The sequence below is a fragment of the Camellia sinensis genome, chromosome 12 (assembly GCF_055761805.1).
Source record: "Camellia sinensis isolate YWXY chromosome 12, ASM5576180v1, whole genome shotgun sequence".
Lineage (NCBI taxonomy): Eukaryota > Viridiplantae > Streptophyta > Magnoliopsida > Ericales > Theaceae > Camellia > Camellia sinensis.
Window position 1 is genome coordinate 147,923,666 of NC_138972.1, and position 12,847 is coordinate 147,936,512.

The window sequence follows — 12,847 nt, forward strand, 5'->3', positions numbered from 1 at the left end:
AATGGTTTATCCTCAAAGAAAGGCGTACTAGTCAGGTTATAAGATTACCTCTCTGGGAGTAGCCCGACTTTCAGGGTTGCAGTCGGGACTAATTCCAATTCCTTGTAATCCCAATCGACTGGCTGGGAAGGCACAAACACGAATCTGAAAAGCAACGGACAACACTAAACAATCAAATACTGCATCAATAAGTAAATTGGATGATCATCCATACATAGAAATAAGGTACCAGTACTACAAAACAAAAATTGAGCAACTACATAAAGAAAAACTATAGGAGTAATCATAAAACACAAGTTTATTTATAGATTTTGGAATCCTAGATTAATTAAAAAATGAGACTATACGGACTATAAACCAATATCAAGGTCTATGGGAAGTAGAGTAAATTCACTTCAAATACACCTTAGTAATGCACATGTTCAATTTGGAAAGAAGCAACACACTATGAAATTGTAAATTCCGAGGCAGAAAAATACAAAGAGAGAACAAAAGACAAGCAGCAGCATGGAAGACATAAACAGAAAAAAATCACCTTTTAAAATACAGGAAAGAGTAGATTGGGGATTAGCAATAAGATGATTCAAAGGCCTCATGAAACTATGTCAGAATCTATGAAGCATGGGTACTTCAAAAAACATGCCGTACCCGTATCGGGTACTTACCGGCGTACCGCACCTCGTATGGTACTTCTGCATACGTACCAGGTACACGAAATACGTACTCAAATTTTTTCTTCTTAATTTTTGACATACCCAGACGTACCTAGTATATATTCAAGCAGTACCGTACCTCAATTGAAACAATGTTTTCCTTCTACTACAGAGATAAAACTCATTGCACTAGGCTTCTTTTTTATTTTTTGTTTTATGCTTAGTATGATTTTAAAATTAAACTATAATTTGTAAGTCATTAAATATATTGACATTTAATTTTGATTTATACTTTTACTTTTGGCATTAAATGCTAATTATAGGTTAGACCTTAACAAATTAAACCATTTAATTAATTTTTACATTATTCTAAATTAAAAATAAATATTTTTTTACAAATGTACCAAGCCGTACCCATACCCTATCTTTTTTGAATTTTGCCGTATCGACATACCCGTATCGTACCAGTACAAGTACTCGTACCCGTGCTTCATAGGTCAGAATGAAACCTTAGATTTGTTACTTTCTATACAGGAACATTCACATAATTCCAATGGGGGTAACACCAAAAAACAAAACAAAATCTTCAAAGAGACCTTCCCCTTAATGTCAGAATTGAAGGCAGGAAGGCCCAAATATAGTAATACAATTTCATAATCAATATATTAAAAATTCTTGACATACTTGTCAAGAGAAGCTAAATGAATACGCTGCTGTTAAGTGAGTCTATGCAGCATTCATGCATTAACAACTTCAGATACCATTAACGGGTTTCTCTCATCAGTGATAGTTATGATAGTTATATATTTGTGATTCCACATCAACTAACAAAACTATGCAATGCATGGCTATTTAAATTCTGTTTTCACCGAAAGAATCATTACCGTCTGAGTAGCAGACGTGGGTGGCATAAACAATGTCAAACCCCCATCAATGCAAAGTCGATTAATGAACATTGTTGCTGGTCTTGGTGCAAGATATCTGCACTGAATTACTTTTAGTTCAACTTCATTGCATAAACTACAACACGCAACTTTTAAAAAAAATATATTACAAACTAAAAAGAAATATATTGCAAACTGAAGTTGTTCACAATCACAACTTGAATGAAACCATGTTTCAGTTCCACGACTTCATTAAAGTCGTGATTTAGGCCTCATTTGGAAACGGGCTTTTTTAGTAATTTTTTGACTTTTTGACTAAAATATGATGTAAAAAAAACTAGTATGTTTGAGATGACTTTTTGATTTTTTATGAAAAGATGTGCAAAAAGTAGAGAGAAAAAAAAAATCTAACTTTTTGGTATATGTTGTTGGCTTTTTGGTTTTTTTAATGACTTTTTGGCTAAAATCACCACTTGCCAAACGAGACCTGAATCCCACAATTACAAGGTTTATGTTCTTCCAGTTATGCCTTAGGCAGGACTGTAGAGCCTCTATCACCAAAGATTTACATGGGTAAAGTAGTTCACTTTAGGCCCCTATTATCAACCTTTTTACTTCCATCATGAAGAAGTGAGTACATATATTATATATAACAGAATCACTTTCCGATGCTCATTTTTTCTCTCTCTAAAAATCAACTTCACTGGCATGGCAGGAAGGCAAATGCTAGGGTGTTCATACATAGCCCTTCAGTTTTCTCTCTTTCTAAGCTCTCAATTTCAATTATCCAGTTCTCTCTCTGGGACTTGGATTGTCTAGCATAGATGACAATCAGGTGGTACAGCATGTGAAGATCGGTGTTATATGTAGCTTTTATATAGTGTGAGAAAGAAGGGGGGTGTGCAGGTTTGTATGGAGGAAGGAGTGTGAGGAAACAACAATATCAAACATCAGATTTGGTCCATATGGTACGGATTGAAGTAGTTGGCACCTTTATACTAGGCAATGTTTTGACCATAGAAATCAATAGATGACTTCACTTTCAGTTATTTTTAAATATTTTCAAAACGCAGTTTTACATTAAAATCATGCATTGGAAACACGACTTCAAAAACAACTTGAATTTGGTAAATAAGTTCAAAAAGATTTGGACTTGAGAAATAAATTTTAAAAAGATGTGGGTTTGGTAATATATATACACATAAATCCAGGTATGAAGTACTTGAAATACAGAAATTTGTACCCCGGAATAAAGGATGAAGTAAAGACTGCATTGATGAGGTCTTCTTTAGAGTCAAATTGATCAACCAACAAGCCTCTAGGCCTCCAAAGGATCTGTGTTACAGCAACTGTGAGGAAACAACAATATCAAACAATTGAGGGGCTGCATACAAAAACACATTCAAATAAATTGTTCAAAGTGGCAGGGTGCATCTTATGTTCAATACTCCATACCACACATAAATAAATACACATAAACTTCTTATGCTACATGCTAAGTTTGAATCAATGTAGAACCTATTAAAGTCCTCTAAAATCCTGATCAACATCTTATAATTGAAAGTAGCATTATCAGCAAAACATAAAAGAATGAGCAACAGAAAAAAATCATATTTTCTTCAACATATAAACAATTAAAAGTCTCCGAGTTACTGACATAATCCTCAAAGGACTAGCCAAGCAAACTTTAACCAAGAAAATTTCCACGTTTATCGCACGCTCAAGAATCACCCAAATCTTACCCAAGGAAATTTTAGACCACATCAGATATAAAATCAAGGCTTAATTTGACTAGCGAAATGGCCTTTGATAATGCCGCGTGGAGAAGAAGGATTCATGTAGCCGAACCCATTTGATGTGACTTAAGGCTTGGTTTGGTTTGGTTATCAGATATAAAATCTTCAATTCTAATTTTATTTATATAATCAAGCAATCAACAAGATTACAATAACTGCAGCGAATGACAAGGTCAAAAGTCTCAACCACATAACTGACTATACAAACCCCTAAAAAAAACTGTAAATAAGTAATTATTGCAAAAGAACTTGCTTACAATTTCTATTCATTCCCAATATGATATGGTGAAGACCAGAAAACGAAGATCAGTGCCAGTCTACAAATAATTTCAAACCCACAAGTCGTGTGACTAGCATTTATATGGTGATAAGGAGGGTGTGTAGAAGGTTGCATGAGGTCATTCATGAGACTACCCCTGCTTCTCAAGTGGCTTCAGAAGGCAGACAAATTTTCGGTACGCTTTTAAGTAGTGCAAGTTACTTGATTATATCTTCTTAAAGAAAGGCTTTGAGAGAAATTAAAGTCTTAAAATAAAACTTCATTGCTATAATCAATGGCAAAGCAGTAAGTTGATTCAAAAAGGGGTCTTGGACAAGGGAACCCCTGCCCCTGTTTTCTTCAGTGCTAATTTGCTAAATGGACTAATTGCATCTGATGAAATTTGGACATCATTAGTCCATGGAATTGGAAAGGAAAAAGGTCACTCGGATTCAATTTTCCAATTCTACCATGTTTTCTTCTCCTCAAAAGTAATGTAAAGTTCTTAATTTTAATCTCAGTCTTTGGCTGCTCAATGTTGTCCCCAAACCTAAGATAAACATTGATAAGCAATGTTAAATGGACTCGATTACAGGTGACCCGTCGGACCCATCAAACCTCAAAGAATTCATATTTTTATTCCATTATGTGAGATAAAACAGTATTATATGTAATGTGTAAAACAATAATTTCACTTGTTTTATGACAATTATACAGCCATATATATATATATATATATACATATAATGGTGGTGTTGAATACAAATATATAAGAATTTCATCGTATTTGTCTTATTTTTAAGAGTCTATGTAACATAGTTGATAAGAACTCTACTCTGTGAGCATCAATTTCAAAAGTTCATATAGTGGCAGGTTCTGTGAAGCTTAGATAATACAAAATAACCCATCACCACATATATATACACAATCCTAACTTTATATACGAAACAACTGACAAAGAAACCAAGAATTCAAAAAATTCCAACCTTTATGTAACCCTTCTCGATAAGAAATTGAGCAACACCAAGATGGTACGGAAACAGAAACCCAGCAGCAGAGAAGCTAAACCCGGGGCTCGTCACCGCCTTCCGACACCTCTCCGCCTCCACATCCTTCAACCTCTGCTCCCAAACCACCTCCGGCTGCACCGGGTCCTCCACCACCGACGCAATCCCCTCCTTCGTCCTCCTCCAAAAATACGACCCTCTCTCTGAATCCCTAAACATCGTAATCGGGACCGAATTCGAGTCCCCACCATCAATCCCATTCCTTCTCTTTATAATTCGCGCTGCAATTCCCAGGAAGAGCTCGCCGGTGGCCACCGCGAACGATTTCTTCTCCGGCGGCGGAGGAGGTGGCGGTGGAGAATCGGTGGAGATTTGGGAGGAGCTTGAGGAGAAAATTAGGGTTTGGGTTCTCAGAGGGAGGTGAATTTGACGGTTAGGGTTAGGGTTAGGGTTAGGGTTAGGGTTAGGGTTTGGAAGGCAGAGTGAGGGTTGGAGAGGAAGAGAGAAGATAGTGACGCCATTGGAGAGGCGGAAGAGGTGGCTTGGTCTTGTGGGTTGTCTGAAGGCATATTGTGTACCGTTTCATTTTGTATTTTGCATTCAGATTTTGATTTTCATGTTGTTTACATTATATTCTAATCTAGCTAGGGGTCCAGAGATAAGCACCATGAGCTTGAGTCCCATGAAGCGAGACTTCTAGGAGAGTTGGGCACTGACTACTATAAATATGAGGCACCCTCATGGTCTAAGGTATTAAGTTTTCTTGTGAGATATATGCTTTTATGCTCATACTAGAGAATTGAGTAGAGATTACTATCTTTGAGAGACAAGAGTACTGACTTGATCGTCGGAGTGCCCCCGGGTGAAGGAGCCACCGTGGTATTCTTGTCTTCTTGTTTGCAGGTTGTTTGGACTCCATCTATTCTGTCGGTGCTCTCTAGCTAAGTTCCCTGTGTGGTTGTGTGGTCAGAAATCAACACCCACAATACTCAAAACGTCATTTTAAATGATTCGAGCCATAATAATAACAAACTAATTCTGCATAAAGTGTAAATAAAGTGGGTTAAAAATAATATAAACCCCATCTTTTTTTTCATAGATAAATTACATCAATTGTCCCTATATTTTGTCTGTTGTGTTATTTTACTCCCTATAATTTCAACTAGCTCGATCTTTATATTTAATTTTAAATTGTGTCTATTTAATTTAATTGATAACCCCAATTAAGCCCACTCTAGAGGATCTGAATTTCTAAAAAGAACGCCTCTGTAATTTGGGAAAAAAACAAAATGAATGAAGGAAGGAAGGAAGGTGTGTTCTAGTCTCCTATACGTCCTTTCCCAGTAATTTGACATTTATCAAAATAAATTGAAATAAAAAAAACCCCTTAATCATGGTGACTTATAGGAGGAAAAAAAAATAATAATAATAATCTCAAAATAACATGATCCACGGTCTATCAATATTTTTTTTTAAAAGGAGATTACGTATCATGAAAAGTGTCAAAACACAATGAGTAAATACCAAGAGTTGACCATCATTTTCCAAGGTCACCAAATTCTCAATGGAAGATTGCCAGAATATGTCTTGAAAGTAGATAATAAGTTTCTCTTTTACAAGTAGAGGCGGGTAAATATCCATTGTATGGTGAATTTGCGTCCTCTTCATTTTCTAAAAAATGGCTAATCTATTAAATGATGATAGCATATAACCTCAATTTGTGGTTATATATATTAAAGAAGTTCTAAATAATTGGCATGGCATTACCATAATAACTTAAAAAAATGCATCCCCAAAAAGATTCTGTGTAATTCTAAATCCAAATCCAAAGGTATTAGAAGGTGCATACAAGATTGTTTCCCTCCTGGCAACCTAGAAATTAACTGTCAGACATCGAAATTTCCCCATTACAAACCTTAACAAAATAAGGTTTACACAACTCAAAAGAATTGAAGAGATGAATCTCAAGTTTATTACCAAAAAAATAAAAAATAAAAAAAAAGAATCTCAAGTTTTCGTTTCCCAAGACTAGCATAATAAGTTACAGTATGATAAACATGGTTCTCCTGGAAAGCTTCAAAAAACATATATGCATTTCACCATGATAAATACAATTACAGTAGTTCTTCAGATATGAGAAGCTAACAGAATATTGATTCATAAAAAAAACAACGCCCAATTAGTACACATTAAAGTGTTTTTGGGAGGGGAAAGATTGAGTACACACCTAACCTTTGGCATAATGCACAAACTGATGGCCCCAAGACTTGAACTCATAACCTCAAGGTTATTAGGCCAAGTCTTAACCACAGAATATTGATTCATCCAGTAAGTAATTATCATTTGCAAACCCAGTTAAGTAACCGTTAACAAACAAAAAATAGTGGGGAAAAAAACAAAAAAAAGCACCCTGGAATCCACAGACCACTGCCAAAAAGAGTTCTCAGATCTACATGAGCTACTAGTAAATCAACTAATTTGGTCATGAGACAATGGACACCTTTGAAGGCATAATGTTCGAATTTTTATTTTACTTGCAAAAATTACAATGAACTCATTTGTTTCGAAACATGAACTACCGACACTCCAAAACAGATGCCACAGTGATATCAGATATGGGGACATTGTATGGACATGGAGACATAGAAGAGGTCATGTCGTGTCCTTTTATTTAATTAATTTGTTTTCGAAGGACACCCCAAAGGACACACTGGGGACACGTCAACTAGTTTATTTCCCCATCTTGTTTAGTGCTTTTGATGGATGTTAGTATTAGTAACTTGATATACATTGTTGGGCCTATTTCCTAACAGCTTAAGCTTTTGGGACAATTGGTGGCTTAACATGGTATTAGAGCTCAGGTTGAGAGGGCTTGCGTTCAAGTCTCTTTGTTGGCATTTAGCATTAGGTCCTCATTTGGTTGTCTACTTCTCCTTATGTTTGATTTTGCGTTTGTCTCTCTATGTGCAAGAGGGGGCTGCACATGAGAGAAAGTGTTAGATAGCTTGATATACATAGTTGGGCCAATTTCCTAATAGCTTAAGCTTTTGAAACAATTGGTAACTTAACAGTTAGATGTTGAATGTTTACTACTTTTTGCTTAAATTTAAATAATTCATAGATCATATTCATAAAAAACATAAGCAATAAGGGTTAACTTAAAAGTAGGGTTTCTTATTATATTGAATTAGTGTTAGTTTTTGTTAATGTTGATTATTTATGGATGTAATATTAATTTACATAGCAAATATATATAAATATTTTTTTTTATTGCCGTTTCCCCAATATGTCTATGTCCCCATTTTTTTTGAAATCACCATATCAGCATGTGTGTCTGTGTTCATGCTTCTTGGGTTTCCACTGTTCCAATTTTTTCTTTTATAGATATCAATCCTTTGAAAATTAAGACCGGAAATATGGTATTAAACTTTGTACTCATGTTGAGACAGGAAGAACCTGAGATATGGAATCTGCCTATCACTTTCTCAGCAATCCTACACAGATATAACAACTTGGTCAAAGAACTTAACAGAATGACATTCTAAAATAGGTAGGAAAGAAAGGTCAGTTCTACATAAAATACCTAATTTTCTGTAAATAGGGTTATTCAAAAGCAAAGTCTCAAATTTCATGGTTTCCTAGGTGCAAAAAATCAGCAGAACTGCCATCCATTTTAGGTGACCTATTCTTCCATGTTAAATTCCAGTCTCCATCAAGAAAATTTCGATCTAGGAAGTTAGACCTAGCTGTTGAAAATAGAGTAAGATTTCTGTCATTTGGCTTTTTGATCATAACAAGTTGGAATTTGACAAGCAGGATCAAAGTGGCATTTCATATGCATGGCAAATACCATTAAAGAATAGTACTGTAAAGCAACCACCTAAGTATAACTGCAAGATTAAGACTAGACACTGTTAACAAATATCAAGTCCTGAAATTTTAATACTGAATTAGCAGTGCTGAAATATTTAAATACTTTCAGAGTTACAAACTTGAAGATAGATATTTTAGATAAGATTAAATGTAAAAACTGTATTCTACTGATGTATTCCGCATTCAACAAGAAGTCGAGTCTCACTAACTTGAAATTAAGACCATATTTAACTGAATTTTCAACTTTAGGGTGTAGGTGATTATGGGTTATCAAATGCACTCACCGATGAATATGTTCAATTTTAAGCAATCAATTGTGTTTTTAAACATGCCCAAACTTGTGCCAACAGTTTATCATAAGAAGTTGATAATAAAATCATATATCTCAAGCTGAACCTTCAGAATGTCAATGTACATTAAAGCTGAAGACCTAAACAACATAGATTGAACTAGACATTGGATCAACTGGCTGCTTGGAAAATCAACCATATAATTTCAAGGAATGTTATACACCAGATTACAAATGTAGACGCATCTAATATATGTAGAAGCTAGAACTTATCTTAAAATACCAATTCAAACCAGTAATAAGAATTATCAACGAAAACATTTGAAAAAAAAAAATTGTAAAAAAGAACCTACCATTCCATATATCATCATTTTTTTCTTCCATGTTACAGAAGATTTCATCATCAGAAAAAGAATTTTTCAATTTACTAGCATTGCTTTTGAATTGCGAGAACTCTTTGGCGGTCGATAACTTCTGCCTTCGTTTGCTAAATGAATTTTCTGTGCCCCTAGAACAGAATGGTAGCTCAAAAAAATTGCCACAGAGAGGCCAGTTAATATCTTGAATCATGGCATCCTGCAAGTTGTATGCTATATTAGTTTGGTCCCAGATCATTATGAGATTACAAATAGAGAAACAAAAATGAATGTCAAAAACAGACTATAATCACACCCACATAGGCATCCTCACATCACATGTGGATACTAATGATCTTAAATTCAGCAAAACTAAACTGATCAAGGATTCAAGATTTACTCTCATTGCTTCCAGCAATATTACAATTCTATTAACTGTTACTGCCATTATATTGAAAAGGCAATCCATTGTCTCTAATTTGGCCTACAAAATGTTTTCTAATGTTCCTGGACAGTTTTTAGCGTTCTTTTTCATGTATTCCAGATTCTAGTAAGGGGTTATTCAATAAACCTGAAAATTAATTGAAAATTTCCATGCCAAGGTAGTGACTCGGAAGATCTTAAATTGCAGAAATAAAAACTAAGGGTAATTTTTCAATTCAAATTTAATTATAGAAAAAAAATGAAAAAAAAAAAAAAAAAAAGCTTACACTAAGCTTTTTAGTGATAAAATGCAGAGTCAAGTCTATCTAATAAAATTCAGACCCTTTCAAGTGATAACATATGTAAGCAAATGCATTGACTGTAGAACCATTAGTAATTATCAGTTTTACACACTAAACAGTGACCCTTATTAAGCTGCATAAAACATTTCCTTTACTTTGATACAAGTTGTCGTTGTATTCAGTACGTTCACAATTCTCATTTGGCCCCTTCATTAATCATTTTGTATATAGCCATCTCCCTCTTTTAAGTTGCACCACTTTTTTCAACTATCATGATTCTGCATCTCATTCGTGTATTAACGCCACACCCATAATCAACCTTGATGTCTGAACAAGTACTTTCTCAAAGTTCATCTTTACCTGCAATTTATCTCTAGATTGTGAACATGCTTTTCACTTAAAATAGTTTGTTGGAAATCGTATCTATATCAAACCCCATATTTATAACAACATGGAAGTTTCAGTCCACCTTGCTTATGGGAAGCGAAGAACTAAATGAAGCAACACTATATCTGATGCAATTAAGTAACCCATTATACGAAACAGCATCATAAATTATATCTCAACCACCAAACAAGAAAGAGATATAGAGAGAAATATGAAGCCAGTAACTTCTATAAAAGAGACTCAAATTTTAGTCAGTCTGACCACTGCGGCAGCTTGACTTGCAATTTTGAACAACTGTTGATAAGTTCCACAAACTAAGAATGTCCAGTGATCGATTATTATTTTGATGCTGATTGCATGTATTCATTCCATCAGAAAAGCTGTCCAGCCCAGTTGTCTGCTGCTGTTGTTGCTGTTTTCTTTGCTCAAAATATTGCTTTTGCCTAGGACATTTAAAGTGTTTTTAATGTATTAATTTACCGCATCTAACATTTTGTCAAATTCTAACATATGGTCTCAGCAACAAAGAATGCTAGTGCAGATGATCTTTCACTTCATTTCCAACAAAGAAAAATGACAAATGTTTATGTACCTCTTTTGTGTCGACTTTCTTGACTGAAATTTTTCTCCATCTCGGCACAATCAAGAAATGTCATGCAAAAAAGAAAAAAGGACGTGCTCATATGTCCAAAGAGAAGCTCAACATAATCATACTAGATGCAATCTACAATGTCTTGGCCATGCACATAGAGCTCAAGTTGCTGATGGAAAACTGAAACATGAACATGATTTTTTTCATAGTCATATGTAGAGTAGAAGTACAGAAGTTAAAAGTTATACATTCTTAGTAACATGGGAAAAAGAAAAGGAAGTGCAGTAGCATCACAGCATGTCATAACTTATGAGGTCAACAACAAGTTAAAGAAAAACTCATGGTCCCCCCCCCCCCCCCCCCAACAAACAAACAAAAAAAAAAAGAAAGAAAAGAAAAAATAATAATTAATAAATTAGTAATGGGTTGATAGGTATTAGGTAATAACTTATCAAAAAATATTGATATGTAATAATGACGATGATCATTGATCAAGCATGCATACCCACAGAAACCTCACTTTGAATCTTGGCAAGTGTGAAAGTAGCCTTACACCTAGTACATATGGGCACATGCACACGCGGCTAGAGGGGGAGACTCTCCGAAATGGAAAGAGAAAGACCAACTTATTTAATTGTTTAACTACGACTCCACGAAGAAGGAAAGCTACTACACTAATTATATTCCACTCAGTCAACCAAGTAAATAAATTCAGCTTCCGTCATTTCTTCCTACATTTCAATTTCAAATTATGATTAATTATTAATAGTTATTCTGGGGATATCAAAAATGCCAAAGCAATGTGTTGTAAAGGTCGGTTGCACTAAGAGAACCAACAACTTTCCAGTTTAAGAATCTTTAGTATGCTACAATTACTAATTTCTTCAAAATAAAATTCTGAGTTAAAAAAATAATAATCAATTTATAGGCAAGTCAAAATTGAACAGGAACTTTAGTACGATACAATTATTAAATTTTTCAAAATAAAATTCTGAGTCAAAAAAATAAAAATAAAAATAAAAATAAAAATAAAAATAAAAATCAATTTGCAGGCAATTTCAAAATTAAGTCCATGTCAAACTCACAGTTGTCACTTTCCGCCTTGATCCACCCAGCCATTGCAACATTGTAACAACTTTTTTGCCACCACCTGATAAGTTAAAAAAACAAAAAGCAAAAGCACAACCAACCTAGCCGTGATCAATCCAATGTATGAAAGCTTAAAACTAATATCCAGCATTACAGCTAAGTGAACCAATATTGAATTGAAATCAAATTTCACATTAAAGTGTTTGGAGAGAAGGAAAATAGAATTGCGTTCAAGTTGACCGAACATGATTGAGCAACTGATTGAAATCACAATCTTAGGGTTTTAAACAGAATAATAATAGAAAACATAAAATTCTTCCAATGCAGTGAGTTGAAGACAACGAAATTAAAACTGAAACTGAAAATTGTTGTAACTTGGAAAACGATTGGAGAAACTGTTTTACCAATGGAAGTGAATGCTGAGTTTATCTCTGTTTCTACTCCACAAGCTTCAATGAAGAGAGAGAGAGAGAGAGAGAGAGAGAGAGAGAGAGGAGTGTGGAACGTGAGAAAGAAAGAGCTACGACTGGTGCCGATAAAATCAAATCGGAAAGCAATGCTCCGCGATGAGAAATTATTCAATATTCATGGCTTGCGGTGGATCTCATCATGATTTAGATTAAGGCCAACTTTGGGAAGATTAAATAAGTGTACTTTTTGACTTTTTATGAAATATGAGTTGAGTTTGGGTTGGGTTTGAAGTGATGTGTTAGAGAGGTGATGTGACTTAAATAAGATGATATGATTTAAATAGGATAGTGACTTTTTGACTTTTTGAATTTTTTAAGGGTTGTCAAACTTGGCCTAAATCACACAACTCACCTAAGGTAATGATCTATGGGGGATGGGAAAATGGTTTTGATCACTAATTAGTGACAGCACTAATATGAGATTTTGTCAAACAAAATACGCTTACTAATATGAGCTTTTATTATTA

General features: G+C 34.4%; 1 protein-coding gene across 1 annotated transcript in view; it reads right to left on the reverse strand.

Annotated features, from left to right (window-relative positions):
• LOC114299242 (uncharacterized) overlaps positions 1 to 12,530 on the reverse strand; it is a 92,266-nt gene extending 79,736 nt beyond the window's left edge. The window contains exons 1-8 of the mRNA XM_082900123.1: positions 12,315 to 12,530; positions 11,907 to 11,971; positions 10,822 to 10,844; positions 9,115 to 9,337; positions 5,440 to 5,549; positions 2,781 to 2,872; positions 1,538 to 1,634; positions 49 to 144 (exon numbers count right to left, since the gene is read on the reverse strand). Coding sequence (XP_082756249.1) covers positions 49 to 144; positions 1,538 to 1,634; positions 2,781 to 2,872; positions 5,440 to 5,549; positions 9,115 to 9,337; positions 10,822 to 10,844; positions 11,907 to 11,940 — 675 coding nt within the window. The 5' untranslated portion in view covers positions 11,941 to 11,971; positions 12,315 to 12,530. The remainder of the gene's footprint in view (positions 1 to 48; positions 145 to 1,537; positions 1,635 to 2,780; positions 2,873 to 5,439; positions 5,550 to 9,114; positions 9,338 to 10,821; positions 10,845 to 11,906; positions 11,972 to 12,314) is intronic.
• Between the last annotated feature and the right edge of the window lie 317 nt (positions 12,531 to 12,847).